Here is a 19,712-nt window from a genome sequence, read left to right as displayed (position 1 = left end):
CCCAGGAGATGGGCTGGCCTTCAGCTGCTGGCAGGGCACTTGGGCAAGGGGAGTTTCCAGCCAGTCTTGAGTCTTTGCCTTAGATTAGTTTTTGTAAGGACAGTCCCTCACCAGCCTTTCTGCAGTACCAGAACCTCCAGTTCTCAGCCTGTTCACGCACTTCATTGCCCACAACCTTCTAATCCCATCATGATTTCAAGGCAGTCTCAAACTAGAAATTTAAGTCTTGGAAATTCCTCAATTTCTTCAAGGCACCCTGTTTTTACCATCTCCTCCAGACAGCACTCACAAGTATAACTGACTGGCCTTCACATGTCTACTAAGTTGATGGATTTTAGAATAAATAGCTGTTTTCTAACTGCTGTTTAGGGCCTGCTTCAGACCACAAGGAGACAAGCTATTCACAAATATCTAATTGAATTTTGCTACATTTTTAGCTGAAAAAAGATAGAGAATGAAGAGGCAGACTTGGAAAAAGCAGAAACAATAAGGATTTAGTTTTTGAAATTCAGAACCATTTAATTTTTAAGCCAATACTTTCACCTTTCATTTTGATGACTTAAGTGTTTTTTGGTTTTGTTTTACCTCACACTGAGAAGTAAAACACCAAGGCTGAAACTTAGAGCAAGAAAAAACCTAACCCACTTTCTTCTCTACATTGAAGTGTTTCATATTGCTCTTACTAACCAAATGTGCTGACTGGAAAAGTCCAAATTTTTTCCTTCACCCCTCCTAAGTATTATCAATGGTGTTTTTGTTTGTTTGGCCTCCATGTTACTCCTTTATGGTTTTGCAGCAAGATTTTTCAGGTAAGCTGGAAATGCAGGTGCCAGGAGTTGATGAGACCTTCATGGCAGAGTCAAAGGTTTTATTTGCCCCGTCCCTGTCCTCAGTCTCAGCCCGTGAGAGAATCACTCAAAGCCATCCTCTACCACTTCAGCTCCAACTCCCCAGACTCCCTCCTCTCAACTTTTACAAATTATTATAATTATTTTACTTTTTAAAATTACATTTTCAGAAACCTGAAGCTCACAAGCTAACAAAGATTTTACACCTTTCCATATTTGCTAGTGCCTATAATTGACAGGTTTCTGTCAAGTAAAATAATTATCCACCTGTTTGCAGGAAAAAGTATTAGAAAACATGCTCAACACTGCTTTGTTAGGCAGAACATTTCACACCTCATTACTTAACTGAGGAGTTAGCCTGGTGTTCAGTGTATAGAATTCCTGCTGATTCCAGTAGAATAAGCTATTTGTATGCCCCAAAATAATTATCATGTCATATACATTACAGATTTAATTAATTCACTACACATTATTAAAGTCCAGATTTCTGAGTTCTCCCTGAATCAGGTGGATTTGCAGTTGGGACTTCCCATTTCATGCCATGCTGACAACTATTCTCCAGGTCTGGAGACCAAGAGGGACCTTTCAAAAGAGCAGGGTCAGTATTTAAACAATACTCAACTTTTCTGTTATTACAAATGGAGCTTCTGGGGCATGGCAGTCCACAGCAAACCAATCCCTCTTTTGCAGAGCTTCAAAGATTTATCAGCACAGTAAGAATCCCAATGATTAGGGGTTTGGGGTGTAAAGGTTTCTATGCCCACATATGATATTTTATAATTGACAAAGTCATTCTCTTATTCTACAGTGTTCTAGTTATTGCTCCTAAATCACCAGAGCACCAGGTACAAGGAGTCTTTTCAAAACAACCCAGTTTCCATACCAAGCTGCCAATTTTCCTTCCTTTTGATTTACTAGAGGTTTTTTTTCAGATCCAAACTATGCAAGATAAGCATCAGTTATCACTACTGCCGTAGGGATGCTGTTATGGTTCTGCTTGTAGGTGTGCATTTATTTATTTATTTCACAAACCATTACCCCTGACATGAATAAAAGGAGTGAAAAGCTCAGTTTCTGAAGACCCCACTGTTCCAGCCCCATGACACCCAGCACAAGTGCATTAGACAGAAAGGAGCCTTTGTACAGGAGCGACGTGTGAGGCAACACCTTGGTGGGGAGAGGCAGGGCTCCAAGGAGAGAGGAGTGACAAATAGCATCCTACACAGATGGAAAAGGTCACTGCAATAAAAGCAACCTGGGGAACTGGGAGCAAGGGAAGCGTTGCTACAGACTGGAAGAAAACACAAAATCCAAACAAACAGAACAGAGCAAGAGACAAAATTTCCTTCAAGTGTGGATGTGACAGAATGAGCTGTGGAATCATTTGGGGAGCTGATAAAATGGAACAAGATTCCCTCTATGCCTTGATGTGAAATGATCTGAAAATTAAGCATTTACTCAGGCCAGTAATTAACTTCTACAAACATTCAAAGTCCTTGGCTTTCTGTGTAACAATCTGTCAGAAACAGGAATTATGCATATTTGCAATGTAATAAAAAAACCCCCAATGTTTGGTTGATTTCCTTCCTAAGAAAAATATAACCCCTCATCTGCAGTTTCAGTCTGTAACCATTTCAAACATTGTGGGAATGACAAACTCCACAGGATCTGGATCAGTTCAAGACTTGCACTGGATTTCCTGACTCTTGCAGTGTCAGCTGTGCACAGCCACACCAGGGCAGACACGGAGTGAGCACAGAGCATCACCAGAGAGCCCCATCCAGCACCACACTCAGCTCTGAGTGCAGCCCATCTGAACATCTGCTGCTTCTCCCAGGAGAAATGTGTCTAACCCTGCACCAAAATAAAGCAGCTGTTGAGTGGAGGAACCACAGATTTTTATTGCAATCCCACTATAGCAGTGTCTGCACAAGGTAGCTGAAGTTGAGACTGTGAGAAAGACAAAATCCTGGTTCAGCAGCAGAAGACAGTGACAGGAGTCATCCTTACAACATGGCTTATGCATTTGAAGAGCTGGGTTAGAAAGTAACAGGAAAGGATAATTTGCTTGCCTGAGCTCTGTTTTCAGCTGTTTTCACCAATAAAGCTGTATGTGCAAACCCTTCTAGGGCACGTGCTCCCAGAGGGCAACAGGGCTGTGGCAGGGAAACACAAAGGGAAAAACATTCAGAGTAAAATGACAGAGCCCAGATTTCTCTCTGTTTATGCTGAAGGGATGTTGCAGACATGCATGGGAGAATTGCCAGGCAAAGAGTAAGGCATTAATAGGGCAAGAAAAAAAAACCCACTGAGAATAATTAGTAACCACTGATCAGTTTCTCCAGTGATGTGCTGAAGTTTCCCATCTCCTGTACTTTTTAAAATAAGACTGAGTATCTTCTGAAGGAAAAAATTCCTAATTTTGATTGATTTAATTGTGCTTTATATGAAGACAAACTCAGTTTCTGGAGATGTTAATGTGATAAATTGGTGACATATATTTACAGTTTGCCTGATAAGATGCTAATATGTATAATCATATTAGAAACAGATATCAAAACTGTAAATCCATTAATGTAATTTTATAACTAGGAGTAATAATTAAGCACTAGATAAATGCACAATTTATCATTTAAATAAACCAGAAGTGTATGGCATATCAAAACCAGAAAATCTATAAGACAAGATATTGACTCAGATGAAAAGTGTCTCCTTGCTTTCAAGTGTTTGTAATGGCACTTATTTGGATTTATAGGGAGAAAGTTTAATAACTCCCTTCTTTCTGCTGTTACAAAACCAACCAACCAAGCCACCTTCTGTATACAAATAGAAGAACCTTTGTATACAAATATTGCAAAATATTTTGAAAAAATGATAAACTAAATTTTAGGTTCTCTACTCTGTAGCCCATGAAGTGCAAACAATTTGCAAATGCTCAACTCTTCACTTTCAGTCAGCCACCAAATTGTGTTGGGAGGCAGCTAAAAACAGGAAATGTTTTCTAAATGTTGCCTTTCCACATAAACAGCAGCACTATCCACTATGGAAGTTGTCAGGACTGTGCCACTGCCAGTGAAAGGGAGATGCAGTTCAGAAGATTTAAAACTGTATCAAAAGACAAAATTATTAGAAAGCCTGAAAAGTTCTTCCCACACAGCATCACTTACAGCAGAGACTGTTAGCAAGAACAGTTTTAGCCTTTTCTAGACACAAAGGAAAAACACACAAGCAGCATCTGGACTCAGCACACAAAAGAAAAAGAAGAATAAAAAAAAGATATTTTCTATTTATAATTGCAGTATCCTCAGTGCCTTTCAGTTTTCAAGAGAGGTACCAAGTCCAGGCACTGATTTTCTTGGTGCAATGACACCGAGCAACAATACTGAGGCTTTAAACTTCAAAAGCTTTCCAATGTTTCCCAGTTATTGGTGATCTCTAAGCAGCTGCCACGAGACAGAAAAAGCACTGGTAATGAGGAAAGGCCTGACTGGCCACAGCCACTGGGTTTGTCCCAGCCATCAGGAAAGCTGTCAGAAACCAGCAATACTCAGGGAAATGGGAATCTGTGCTGCAGCTCTTTGCTGGGGGGGGGGGGTTTAGTGCTACAGGGGTTCCCACCACAACACATTTACAAACCTTAAACAATCAAAAGCAGCTAAAAAAAATAAAAATCTCCAACTCTTAAAACCATGGTGAGCTTAAAAAAACCCCTGTAAAAAACAGAATTCAAGTCTGTTCTCAATTCTACAGCTTTTTGTAATTCATTATCATTTTTATTACCACAGAACCTTCTGTTTGAGATTTGACTGTTATTATGAATTCATAAATTAATAAATAGAATGTTTCTGCCGTATCTTAATATCTAGAATCACGTCTTCGGGCAGAAATTCAGACATCTGCAGGCATCATCAACACAGGGTGCAGAGATTAGCAGCAGCAATAATATCAGTAATAGTTGCAGCAACATGGAGCTGATACTTTAGGAAAAGGACACCCTTCAGTTTCAGTGGGAAAACATTGTTCATGCTGTTCCCTCCATTTCTAATGCTAGTTCCAAGCTCTAAAATTAAGACTCTGCTCAAGAGATACCACAGAATGAGAATGTAACTGGTCATTAAGGACTTAGAGAAGTATTAGAAATAAATTTTGAAAAATAATTATTTGTTTAAAGGCCTTGCTGTTACATCCACACACTGTTTAAACAATACGTGTACAAAGACACTCTTGCTTACAGCCTCAAAGCTAGGCCAGGCTCCATGCCAGAAACAAACACATAATGTACTTTTAATTTGGAAACAGAAACAAAAACGATCAGTCTATCACCCTTTTTAGGCATTGCTGTAAAACAGTATCAGGAAAAATTCCTTATGGCATTTCCTTTTGAATATTTTGAGTAAGAAGCACCCTTTCTCAGGAGAATTGCATACACAGCTGCCTTTTGGAGACATTTATAGGAAAGCACAGGAAATAATTTAGGAACCCCAAGCCTGGAACCTTAACAGATTTTAACTGTTGGTACTCTAAGCATAACTTGACAAATTCTATCGTGTAATATTCTGAAAGGTGTTCCAAATTATGCTGCTGAAATCTTAACCATATACAGCAGCTAGGACAGCAGAGTGATGGTGGAGGAGGCCAAAATTTTCTTTCTGATCACTGTTCCTCCTTACCTGACCTCAGAAGTGATGCACAGAGATGAAACAAAACCAAACCAAAAGTAAACAAACACAAGAACAAACAACAAGCAGCAGAGTAAGACAACCCTCTCTCCTGGCCCCAGCTGCAATATTGATAAGGGGAGGAGAACTCCAATTCCTTTTCTCCCTTGTTGCTGTTCTTCCTCCATTACCTACTGAGCTATCCAAACTTTTATTTAGTCTCTAAAGTAAAACAAAGGCAATTGTTCATGAGGATTTAAATAAATAAATAAAGCTATGGATTCTCAGTATTTGTGGCTGCCAATGTATTTTCTGTCCTGTAGGTTGGCAGGTACAGAAAACTGAGGTTTCCATTCAGTAGGGGGTGATGCTTAATCATCTGAAAGGATGTAATTATTTTTTTGTAGGATTCATTTATTTCTTAAAGATGACAATAGTTCTGCATTTTGGTTTGCATTATTGAGTAGAAACTGGAAATACTTCTTTATTAGATGCCAGATTGTAAGAGGGCTATAAAACAAACACTTCCAAGCACTCCCAGCAGAGAATCTAAAATAAGTTCTCCAGCTACAGTGCATTAATGAAAGTTCTGGCTTGTTTCAGAAAAGATTTTTACAAACTAGATTAAACTGCATGAAGGTGGAGGTAATTATACATTAATAATAATGAAATTTTATAGACAGGTAGTATCTGTGAAACACAGGACATCCATCTAGATATTTATACTCAAAATTTCCACACAATAGGCTCATAAGCAAAAGGAGTCTCAGTCTTTATTCCAACTCTACCTAAAAGACAACATTAAAGAACAATAATTATTTCCTTCAAGCCAACCTGTTTCTCTTTCCTTCTCTCCTTGCTGCCAAAAACTTCTTGTGCAAAATAACAAAGCAAACCCTGTTTTCTAAGCAGCATCCAAACTACACCATGGGCAGATATTGTTACATTGAGCCAAATGCTTTGTATCACTGGTTCTGAGCCAAAAAGACACATTAACACCAGAAAAATGGGTACCATCCCCCTTCCAGTTAAACTACAGCAAGTTCTTGACTGCAATCATGACAATATCTAAACCACAGTTTGGAATTTTCCCCCAAATCAAAATACTCCAGAGATAATTTGGCTTCTACTTTCTTATTGTTAGAGTGGTTGAAGCTGATGAATGTGTCCAGTTATGGATGCATTATATGAAAACCTGTGTCTATCCTGTGTCTTTTACTCAGACTGAAAAATGAAGAAACAAACAAAGTGTTTTTGTGTTGTGAGTTCAAAATTTGGTTTAATAACAATAAATCCTCTCTAGTAAAGGCAAAAGTGCAAACAACAAAAACCCTTCTATTTCTTCCACATAAGGTTGAAAACCAGTCTGTTATATTGTATTTTGATACAATAACACCATTAAAATGGCATTTCAACAAGCTGAGTCACCTTATATTACCAAAAAAATATATACATATAAAACACATACAAGAAGAAATAAACCTGTTCCTATTGTTACCTCTAAGAAACCATCTCAGGAAATGGTATGGCAGGAACTGACCTTCTTTTAAAAGGAAAAAAATCCAAACCCACTAACTTTTCATGGCTAAAAGGTCTCATCTCCTTCTACAATGTTTCTGTTTTTCCAAATACTATCAGCAGGTGCACCAGATTTCAAAAACCTCTTGTCCTTCATCACATATAATTGTGCTGCATATTATATTAAGAAATACAAGCAGAGGAATGTAAGTAATGGGAGTTCAATTAAAACCAGCATAATATCTTGTTGCATAGAAAATGATTCTGCAACTGAATCAGGTTCTAATGAGAGAAAAAAGGAATACATTTTCACATATTTTTAATTACATAGAACTTCCTCAAACATGATTTTTAATAATATATTCCATTAGGTTAACATCATATTTAAAGAAAGTGCATTTTCTGATTTCATTTCAAGTTTGATTTTGAGCAATTATTGTGTCATTGTTCTGCAGGAGAAAGGTTGAATTCATTTGCTGTGTGGTTATGCTAGTTATGATTGATGTCGCTTCTCCAAATGATAAACCAATCACCCCGATGATGTAATGTCATTTTAAGAGTGCTATAATCACATTTCTCTCAAACTGGGAGTTCTGATGATTTCTAACTAAGATTTATTGTAGATTAAAGGCCTTTATAATACCAACAATAGATTGTTCATTTGATAGAATGTTTGATTAGGTATTTTTTTCAGGAAAATGATTTTTTACATATGTATTAAGCATGACTCTTGTGAAGGGCACAGGGCAGCACATGTGGATGAGTGGCTCCTCATATCCAAAAAGGTTCATCTTAAACCTGTTGAGGAGCCACCTGTAATTGCAGAGCTTGAAGCAAGAGAAGTATCCAATCAGGCAAACAAGAAGAAGCCTTTACAGTGCAATTAGTAGAAGACATTAGCAAATATTTAATATTCAGCATGTACTTTGAAGGCTAGGATAGAAATATTTAAAGAAGCAGCTAGAAAAAGCTAGCGAAAAATTAGGAATGACTGACAATTATCTGGGATCTAAGCCTTACACATAAGCATCTACAAATCTTCCTTTTTAACCCAAACCCATACTTAAGCAAAATACTAACATTTAATTATTGTCTCTCAAATTCAAATGTCTGGATCTATATTGCTAGGTTTCCAAAGGAACTAAAAAAAAATATACTAAAAAACCCTAAAAAATAAAGAAAAACCCCACAACCAGAGCACGATCAATGTTTTCTTCTCATGTAGATGGTAAAAGCCACTCTGAAAATCTTTAAAGGATCATTATTTAAGCCACAAAAAGTAGTAACTTTCCCCAATTTAATGTATAAGTCATTATCTGTCGTATTTTCTTATAAGCTCTAAAAAGAAACATTGTGAGAACTAAAGAAAAAAAACTGACACCACTAGGAAATGCTCATTATTTTCCAGAGGATCCATTAAGTCCAGAATAACTCATGCTACAGAACACTCTGTGCTGATCAAGCCATTATTTTTGTGTGTATGGTAAAAAAAAAAAAAAAATTAAAAGAGCACCTGCATCTTATACCCTGAAAATGAAAAGTCATTATATATTATATTACTGTTTATTAAATAAGTAAATGGGATATGTGGGGAAAAAAGTGTTAAAACATAGAATAAACAAAGCAAAGACAATCAGAGAATGCCAAAAATGTTCCTTGGGTCAGCCCACAGTAACTGTCAAACACAAAGCTTTTAAGGATACAAAGAAACAGTGATTATGATTTAAAATGAAACATAAAGAGCTCTTCCATCAAATTTTCTAACGCTCTTTCACTGCCACTTCCTTCATTTGGCTTCCTAAGAAAAGCCACGCTGGTTCCCTCAGTCCCAGCAGTGGCTGTAATTACCAAGGGCTCAAGGATCCACCAAGCCTCTTTTTTTTAGCTCACATTCCCTGACCTTGATTTTTTCCTCCTTATTTCATCCCTCTCCCATTTACTTTTTCCATTCCCCTTTAAAATCTCATCAACTGCTTGATCCACCACACCTTTTAGACAGTGTTCTCTCACTTTTTATTCCTTCCTTCAGCTGTGAGCATTCCCTGCTCCTGAGCTCTGAGACAAGGCAAGCATTCCTCCCTGCACACAGGTAATGATCACCAACCCAGGAACCAGAGCTGCTTTTTCCATGAATATCCCTTTACATTTCTCTGCCCTAAGGTCCCCTGTAATTTTATTTCCCTGTTACTTGGACTCACAGGTGCTTTTGTGATTCGCCACAAGCTGACCTTGTTCTTAGCACCCTGCCATCACCTACTTTCCTACCCCAACATCTTCTCTGAGTGTTTTAATGTCCTGTGAAAATTCATTGGGAAACTCCAACTTCTGCTCACTGTCCTTCAAATAACTGCTCACCATGCAGGAACCTTCCCTCTTACCCTGTGCTAGGTTAAATGCTTCCTTGAAGGCATTTAGTGACAGATTTTGCTGAGACCCTTTTGAAAACACAAAGACCCTTCAATCAGCTGGATCGCCCTTTTTCAGAAATGGCTGAGCCCTGCAAAATCCTCTTGAATGTTTTTAAGGCATGAAACTACACCGACTCAAAGGTGAATTACACCCACTTCCTAACCCCCTCCCCATTTCCATGGCTTCTACAGAGTTGCCCATTACAGACTTTGAGACCTGCAGCTCCCACATCACCCCAAATCTCTTAAAACCCCCTCCAAAGTGGCATCACATTTTCCAATACACTCAAGGATCAAGGAAGCACACTCAGTTTCTGAATTACTTTTTCCTTGTGCAGTCATATTTTAACATACCTTAACAGGGTTAAAGGATAATTGAGGATGGAAGGAGCCCCAGGAGGTGCAGCACATGTTGCTGTTGACATGACCACCACACACAGAGTATCATGATACAATATCAGAAGGCTTCAAGCTTCTGCCCTTCTTGTTCCTCAGCCCAGCCTTTTACCCCTCCTGCTCACGCCCTGCCCCTGTGTGCCCTCTGCTCCCTTTGGTGGTTGCTCAGTGCCCCTGGGCACTCCATGGCTCATTGCTGTCAGTGCTGCTCACCTGCTGCTCACAGCTGTGCCATGGGGATGGGGCTGGGCCAGCCCCTCCCAATCACACAAACTGTGTGTGCCTACAGGGGCCCAGTCCAGTGTCCTGCCAAGCAAAGACAGCTCTGAGGTCAGAGCAAGTAGCTCGGGATTTCAGCTTCAGGATTTCAACCTACGTGTTCTCCAAAAGCTCCAAGGACAGGTGCTGGACAGGCTCCCAGGGCCACCTGCTCTAACCCAATGCTTAGGGAAAAAATTATCCCAAATGTCCACTCCGAATGTTCTGTTTCAAGTTCTGCTCCCTGCTCACCTCCCACCACACCCCAGCCCCTGTTCAAGAGGGGGTGTTCAGGTGTGCTACCCCACAGTCCCACACCACACAGAGCCTCCCGTGCTGCTCTGAGCTGCCTTGTTACAGCAGAAACTGCACAGAAGCTCTAAATCTACTGGGTTCAGTTAAATAACACACAACATGTATCTCTAATAACAAAAAAAAGGTGCTAGAATAGCTTCTTTTGATTTGTCTGTATTTCTAAAAAGGGACTGCATCTTCACTCCTCAGTTTTTGGCTGTCAAAATGAAAAGTCAGCACCTACTAATAAAAATTAAAATAAAAAAATGAAAAGAGGGAAAAGAGATGAATGAAAACCCTTGGCACTACAGATTCCATGACTGATAGAGCTGCAAATGTTTTAAAACAGTGGCCTGAAAGACAAGAATTAATTTGCTGAAAAACAGCAGATCTTAGTTAAACGTGACATTGCAAGTACAGAACCAGACAGATTCAGAAACAAGAACAGACACAGACTGGCAGGAGCAACATGCATTTTTAGATACAAAACCTCATCACCAAATGATATATTAGATTAGCCCATGCAGAACAAAGAACCATTGTGTGTACATTTCTCTCCTACCAGATGCAACAAGGAGCAGGAAACCTACTTTGAAAAATAAATCCCTCTGATGCCAAGAATTCAATAATATTTTTTTACACAGCTCCTACCATACTTCAAACTAAAAATCTCTCTATAGTAAAATGAAGGAACACCATATATGATGGATTTTGTTTCCAGGACTTTTCCATTAAATAAACCTGTAAGATTTTCTTTGCCCCATTTCCGTAGATGCTCTCGATTTTCTGCTGATGCCAGAACACATTTGCACGTTCAAAAAGAAGGCATAAAACTGGCACAAACATGTCACACACAAACTCCATATGTTTGCAATTTTCTTACCACTGCTGGAAGCCTGCTGTGGCCCTGAACACGCTCGCAGCAGATATGAATTAGGAGAGAACTCCTCGTCAGGATTGGTGTCCATGATTTGATGGGACGTGTTGCTGTCTAGCAATGGCATCTGGCAGCTAACTGGTGGAGGATTATGAGAACTGGGCAGCTGGGCAGATGGGAGAAGGCTGGACGAGGATGTAGGTGGAATGGGACGACCTGGGAAAGAGGACAGAGGGATCAAAGATCAGCAATGAGCGTAATGAAAAAACCCCAGCAGCCAGTCATGGCACTGCAACCTTCCATGGTTACACTCCTTTACTGCCATGCACTGCCCCCCAGACTCCCCAACCAGGCCCTTTGTATCACATTTCCTGAAATTACATCACATCTACACATCTCTTAAAATAATAGTAGTGTGCTGATTGATTTTTTGTTTTTTTTAACCAGGAAAATTGCTTCAGCAAAGAATCTCTCAGAGGCAGCAAGCAACCTTACAAGGACTTTCTTCAAGCTAAGAATGCTGTGGATCTTCCCAGATCCCACTGAGAGATGTGACAGGAGGGGACAGCAGGACTGAAAGGCAATTATTCCACTTCAGAGATGGGCTAAAGCTGGAACCTGGGCTGGCAGCTCTCAGCTCTGCTCTCCTTCCTCTCCCATTGCTTTCCTCACCAGAGCTGTAGGAGCAGAATTTCCTGCCCAGCCAGGTTAATTCCAACCCTGAAGCCCCATCCTTAATGGGTAAAAATACTTCAGCCCACAGCAACAATATGGTCTTGGTCACAAAAAGCAGTGCTATCAAGTCAACCACAAAAATGTTTATAGCTATTAATCCTATTCTTTTGTGAACTCCCATAACTTTACATTAATCCATTTCATCAAATGCACACAGATGAAGACAGGTTTTTTATTGTATTTTTTTTCTTTTGCATTTCAAGTTTATCTTGTGCATTGAAGAAATTCTTCATGAATAATTTAAATGTAAGAAAATATGACCTTTGTGATACTGCCAAAGTCTGTAAGGCAGAGATCTGCTACAAATGTTGAAACACAGCAGAACTACATGAAATGGTGTATCTTTATTTCCATCATTCTTAAAGAAACAGTAGTAGAGAAAATACACACTGATTTTCTCACTAGTTATATCTTCATTTTTTTTGAATCAAGAACCCCTCACTTTATATGAATTACCCTAAGGTTTATACCATTAGGTAAATATATGGAATCACAGGTGAAATTCCAAATGAGGGGGGAAAAAAAGCAAGAAAATGAAAAGTTCCAGCTGTCACATATAAATTCTATTTGGGATGCAGCAATCAACCAAAGGCACATGTAGATACTGAAAACCACCAACCATGCACTCCTCGTACCAGCAAATAACATGAAGTACTTTCTTCCCTTCAAAAACTTTTGAAATAAAATGAATACCAGAACACAGGCAAGTGACACTTATGATTATTTGTTATTATATTTTTAGCCCTGGATAAATTGATAAGACTGAATGACCAAGATATTATAGGACAGAAATGGATTTAAGCTTCTCCAAGTAACTCCCACCTGCAATCTTTTATGCTACAGAAAATTCAATATGAATTGAATATTTTCATTGTGGACTTGCATTTGTGAGGAAATAATTCTAATATTGATGATAGAAATAATTACTATTATTATTCACGATTATGCTATTCTTATGAAATACTACCAGGAATATCCTAAACATTCCAGGGATGTGATTGAGCAAGACCAGCTCCTAATTATTTCTTTGCAATGTGCAGAAAGAAGCAGAGAGGCAGAGGTTTGACACACCTCTGACAGGAACGTGACACTCGTGCCCACTGTGTGCATTTAATTTTCACATATTCTGGCTCTGCTTCAACACTGTGAAGTTGAAAGAAGCAGCTTTATAAATTCTAAATCTGCACTGACTGCATGTATCATATGGAAATATATTACTATACTATGAAACTGTTGGATGTGTGAGGGTATGAGATGAAGGAAAAGATTTTTTTTTCCTTTTGTGGAAACTACATATGGTATTTTAGAGCAATTTAGGTACATTTTTGCAGAATACATTGAGAAATGAAAAAAACCCTCAAACCTCGAGAATTCTTTTGTAGGGAATGCTAATGACATTGTTACCATCATGGAATAATACCGCCCAAATCCCTGAAGAAAAGGTAAAATGTCTAATTACTGCAGCTCTATTTGTAGTTGAGAGGAATCAGAAGGTGTGGAGCTGTTAAAACGTGGCATCATTTTGGTGGGACGTTGGCTCCTGAGGAAGATCTGCCCACAATCACAGGCTAATGGCAAAACAGAGATGCCTGTGAGCCACAGAACCTACTGCCAGTCCATCCTCTGGTCAGACTGCCTAATAAACAGCCAAATTTAATGAAAACTTTTCTTGTGGTTGGGACATTCTCGGTCTATCAAGCTGAGGTTTTTGCATCTACTAAACATTAAAATCCCACTACAGCCTGACCTACCCTCTTTGAGGGACTCAAAAAACATCTCTCTCCACTCCCAGCCCCTGAAACACACAGGATCTCTCAAGACACCAAGCCTTTTGTAAAATTTGGTGGGAAATTAATTGAAAAATTACTGAACAAGAACAGAAGGACTCCATCAAGCTTTTTTGCCTTAAGAAATTTATCTAAGGGTTAACTATCTCTAGCACTACAGTCAAGAGAATGGTTTGTGAAAGGTGAAAGTCTCAAAGCATGGGGATTCAGTTAGGCTATAAAGAGCATAAAACATGTAATTTTTTTGTTACTATACACTCATAAGTGAGAAATAAGGGGTTTGATTCATACTTACACGAATACCTTGGTTAAATAAGTTCAATGTAACATTTAAAAGAACAGAGTAAGCTTTGCAGGTTCTATAAACCTGTCTGACCCATTCATGTGTCTACAGACATCTCAACAGTCATATTTTGAAACTCTTTAAAATATTCTAAATTTCCATTGCTTCTCAATGGGATTTGCAATATCCTACAGTCTATAAAAATACTGTGACATATGATAACATCATATTTCTATTACACTGCTGTTTTCAAAAGTTAAATCATAATAGAAGTTTCTACAATTTGTCTTCATATAGTAATATATTAAAGCTTCTCTGAATAAGTTTTTTATCTAGGTTATCATTGAGAGAATCCTATGTAATGGATACTTACAGTGACAGCAGTAATGTCATTGTGTAACACAGTGAAAGAAACATAAACCAGATACAAATGCTAGAAAGGGAACCAGGTTTAAAGCTGATGTATTACACTTTCAAAAGGGAATTGTATCAGTTCTTTTCCCAATATCTGTTCATATGCATGTTCATACTGCATATACTCAAGCATGACAAAGGCTTGCACAGATACTGAGTACAGCATTCGTAAGGCATTTTGAAAAAGCAAGCAGCCAAGAAGAAAAAACAAATTTCCTCTCCTCCCACCCCTTTCTCCTGTCATTTATCTTATCTTCCTTTTTTAGAGTGAAGGAAGAAATGTGGTAACTCTTCATTCAGATTTGGGCTTGCTTTGGGCTTCCACACCACACTGCACCTCAGGCTGCAAGGGCTTTCTTTACCCTCGTTTCACTTAGATTCCATTTTCCTTTTAAATCAACCTCATGTTTCTTCACCAGCCCAGGAATTTTTATGAAACTATTCCACAATTACTGCTACACTTAAGTCCTTAATGCTTAAAATCGGCTGTAGAACCTACACTCAGAAATCAGGCCATGCTCACAGCTGGTAACGTCTCAAGCCCAGACAGGGAAGAAGATTCTGTTCATCTCAATCACAATAACACATTGGGAAAAGAGATACTTCACTTGCTATTAGCCTGAAAGACCACACCATCACCAGAAGGACAAAAAAAAAAAAAAAAAAAAAAAAAGGAAAAAAGACTGCCTGCAATCACTCCCAGCATGAATATACATAAACAAGAGACACAATCAAAGAAGAGACGCAAGATGCTCATCAGTTACTGAAGGATATTTTCATACTCTCTGTTCTTCTTCCTCCTTTAAAGGACCTATATGGTTTTGTGGATAAATAAAGCCCACGTGTGTGTAAAACCCTGGCCTCTATATCACACCATGGTGCATGACAGGAAACAGGGAACCAAAAAACCCCACTGGAATTTTACATTTTTGAGCAGCAATCACAGAAATATGCATTCCAAAATGCATGTGTATGTATTTATCTACTTTTTGATATAATGAAGTATATTTACCCATACAACTCTAGATAAACATGCATAATATCCAAAAACATACATTATTTTGTCGGGTCTAAAGATGAATCCAGACTCCTTAAATAGCTATTTTGCCATTAATTTGGACAGGAGGGAAGATCACAACCTATGCGTTGCCATCTCACACTCTTAAGTTACACATTTCAGTCAGTCCTGTCATTTACCACCTCTGAGTCCCAGGGGTGGTAAATACTGATGTCAAAGCTTATTGTATCTGTAATGGAATTCTCAAGCTTTTTCCATTAGCAGAATCTCTCTTCTAAGGTTAGACATGTGTAGCAAACATCTGTGTAGAGTGTTCAACCCCGTGCATTTTCAGCATGAAATGTCATATACCTAAGCAGAATATCTTCATTGATAACTGACATTTATAACAGAAAATCTTCCCATATGAAGAGGCTTTGTAAGCAAGATCAGCTTTCAAAACTTTCAACAGCTGTTAATCTTCACAGTCAAGGGGTTGTAATGTAACTGCTCTGCTCTTCTCTAAGGATATCTGCCAGTCAAGCAGCCAACAAACATAAATGCCCTGTAAAAGCTAAATTAGTCACATATATTGCTATCAATAAAGCTCCTTTGTTCTACAGCTCAGGTCATAAGGACCAGGGCTCAGTTAGAAAAGGCAGACACGAGCCAACATCTCCCTGTGCAATCCCTGGCAGGTTTGATTGCAGAAAGGAGGGAAACTTTAAGGTAACTGTTTTTAAAAAACAGCTCTTTGGAAGATGTAGCAGCACGCAAGTGTTAATGCAGAAAGCTAAGGAAGCAAAGAGTGAGAGCAGAAGAGTTGTTTCTCCATAACTGATGGCATCAGAAACACGTGTAAAATACTTAATTGGCAATTAAGATTTTGACATTTACTGATTGAAGCTGCTGATATTCATGTTACACCAATACAAAGTATAGGACCCTGTGCAAAGTAATCCCATAAAATTATGTTAGTGACTTATATGATGGACAGGATCATTAACTGCAGTTGCTGAACTGCTCATTTATACCAAAACTATACACAGAGGGCTATCTAGCAATGGAATGGGGGGTATTTTAACTGGTGGTGATAAAAGAGAAGGATCAGATCTGGGCCTCCTTTGCCCCCTTCCATCAGGAAGGCTGGACAGAATCAATACAAGGACCACAGGCAGGTCCCTGTCACGGCTCACAGCCCTCCTCCACCTAACACATTTGCACTACATTTTCAAGTCAGCCCAAACTGAAGCACCTACATTGTCAGCATTGCTAAGTTCACTTTAAAGAGTGAGAAAGGCTGCTAAATGTGTCAGGAAACAAATAGATAAGTCAGATGCACATTTTTGCAGTGCAAAGCACTATAAATTAAGCAGGTAGCTGATGAAGGTGAAACTTTCCTGAAGTACAGCACATTCAGAAGACTCTCCCCTTCCTCCCCCGAAAAACTGCCTTCTGCAGAAGAAAAATATCTCCTTCCAATATGTATGCACAGCACTGCTCACCACTGGCTTGGGCCCTCTCAAGCAGAGTTATATTTAATAAATTAAATATATATTGTCCTAACTGGCACAAGGAACATAATATACTTCATACTCGGTGAATTACTGCCGTTAACTGGCACGGGTGGGGAGCAGCATGTCTGATTTTTGTAGCTAAACTGGCACTTGTGCTTCCAGGCACCGGGGGCCAGCAGAGCCCCAGCAGGAAAAGCTCTGCTCAGGGGAGAAAGTTCTTCCCCGTGGAGGCAAGCAGCCTGTGCTGCCTGCTCCCAGGGGAGGCAGGACAGCTCCCAGGAGTCAGCCAGCAGCAAGCAGCAATGCTCAGCCAGCTGTGCAGAGCACTCTCTTAACCCGACTGCAGACTGCACTTCCAGTGACGCCTTGGGAAGGCTGACCCAGAACAGAGGCTAGGCAGAGTTAAAGGATAAAGTAGGGATTTATTAAAAGGCCTTAATGGATCCACCTTGAGCTGTACAAGAGCCTGACCAAGGCTAACCCAGGTTGAATCCAAGATGGTCACAGGACGCACGACCGGTCACGGGGTCTCTCACTTTTGTAAGTTTTGGTCCATTTGCATATTGGAGTTAATTGTCCAATTACAGCTTTAGGTTATGAAGTTCCATCCTCCTTGTTTTTCTCTCTTCAATTCACCATTTATTTATAATGCTATTTATTGTATGTTTACACCTTTTTGGCCTGGAGCTTGTAAGGGCTGTCCTTGCTCAAGCTGGAAAAGGATTGTTCTGTCTGCCTACCCCAAGAAGGGAACTCACTAAAGCTTACTATGAAGCTCAGAGCTACACACTAAAGCAGCACAGAATCTGAAAAAATATGAAACCTAAAACTTAAGACATCACAAGGGGGAGAGACAAAACAAAAGCCCCAAATGGAGTGTGTGAGAAAAAGAGGGAAAGGAATCAACCATTCTGTGATCATTTCCTTCAGCTCCAAGTTGTTTCCTCTTGCCTAAACTGCTGCACTTCTTCTCTAGGGCAAACAGGATTCGAAAGAGCAAAAGATAAAGATATAAATCAGGATTTGGATGACAGAGAGTTATCACTGAATAAAAGTACTTCCAGTTCTCCTGCAGCTCCTATCTCTGAAAGCAAACAGGCACAAAACCAGCCAAGCTAAGAAAAAGATTTTCACAGAGTCTATTTCACAGAAGTCAAAGGAGAAAACATAGTCTTTCTAAAAGCCCAGACCTGTTTTCTGATGTGTTTAGGTATTTTTCTGCATCACAACAGATAGTAAGGGCCACTAAGGATGCAGCTGATGCCATCACATCATACCAGGGAAAGAAAGAATGGTGCTGAGACAATTAAAAGAGAATAGCAAAAGAGAGATTTAGACACAGTAAGTCACCACCTGTGATTTATACAACAGTGAATCAGCAAAGGCAGTTCAGTACCACAGGTTTGTGTTTTTCCCATTTAACAAAATTAGTAACTCAACATCTTGTTTAGTTTTCCTGACACTTGTTAAAAAAAATATTTATTTTACAGAAAAGCAAAACAACAAACCATATAAATATATTCATATTTAATATATTTCTTCTTCCTCTCCTCTGAAGTTAAACCATTACTGCACAACTAGGAATACAGTCTGAGAACTGTAGATAATAGAAAAGGGAAAGATGAAGAACCACCAGCAAGTTCTGATCCCTATTTTTTTTATTGCAAATCCATTCTAGAAGCTTGTTTAAGCTTTGTTATCTTCCTTAAACCATTTGACCTCTGTACATGATTAACATTTTCTGCAGTAATGCACATATGTAATCTTTGAATATGGAAATCATTGTACCAACAGAAGATATTATCATTGCAAAAACTCTGCAGGAGAATGAGACTAACTTGGAAATCAATCACTTCTGACTTCCAGTGTTGAAGTTAAATTATTTTTTCTAAGCAATCCATCTACAAAATGTATCAGTTTTATGAAATTTGGATATTAAAAATAAGGAGAGTCATGACTTCAGAATTATCTGAACCAATTCAGTATGTAAAGGAATAATTTGCTGCTGTCAAAAGCTAATGTCACTTAATTCTTGTCTTGTTAAATCATCTGATGCCCCCTTCTTTTTTGGTTAAACAAAGATAAATAATAAAAGCAATTTACAGCTAGAAGATGTTAGGGTTCTGCAGCTGTTCAATGTCTTCTGGGCAGATTAGATTCTGTAATGAGAAGTTACAAGCCTCATTTTATAAAAGCTGTTGCTGTCTTGGGAAAAACATCAGTGAATAAGATTAGAAAACCCTTTTCCTTCATGAACCTATTACACTCACAAGCTGATTACTTGGCATATGTTTGATACCTTCATAGCTGGAAAACAGTAATTTGTTTCAATGATTTTTTCCCATCACTCATAAAGTCAAAATGTCTCCTCTAATATTACCCTACCTCTGATTCAGCCAGGAAAACCAGAGACAAATCTATGGGAGCAAAACTCACACCAACCAGAATTAATTTAACTTCCCTAAAAAAAGGTTCTACTGAACTAACTATAACTAACATTAAATTGTAACAACTTATCAGCTGCCTGTTCCTTGTGGGACAAAAATAACATTCCAAGATTAGGAATGTGTTTAGAAGAAACTTACTGGAAGATCCACAACCATATGTGAATGAACTTTATGGTAACTTAATAACATGTGCAGCTTTTAAAAATTGGAAAGAAAGAAAATTCCCTGTTTATCAATCTTACCAGCTAAATTCATGTCAGGGAATTCCACTAAAA

The 19,712-nt window shown here is 38.8% G+C and overlaps 1 protein-coding gene across 3 annotated transcripts in view; it reads right to left on the bottom strand.

Annotated features, from left to right (window-relative positions):
* The window catches only part of TENM2 (teneurin transmembrane protein 2), a 483,546-nt gene that overhangs the window by 209,013 nt on the left and 254,821 nt on the right, over positions 1–19,712 (bottom strand). For all 3 annotated transcript variants that reach the window (XM_041397945.1, XM_041397946.1, XM_041397947.1), the window contains one exon: positions 11,264–11,473. In XM_041397945.1, the coding sequence (XP_041253879.1) occupies positions 11,264–11,473 (210 nt within the window). The remainder of the gene's footprint in view (positions 1–11,263; positions 11,474–19,712) is intronic.

The sequence above is a fragment of the Onychostruthus taczanowskii genome, unplaced genomic scaffold (genome assembly GCF_017590055.1).
Source record: "Onychostruthus taczanowskii isolate IOZ18803 unplaced genomic scaffold, ASM1759005v1 scaffold14, whole genome shotgun sequence".
NCBI lineage: Eukaryota > Metazoa > Chordata > Aves > Passeriformes > Passeridae > Onychostruthus > Onychostruthus taczanowskii.
The sequence above is the reverse complement of the archived record's forward strand: the minus strand, read 5'-3'. Positions and strand labels throughout refer to the sequence as shown.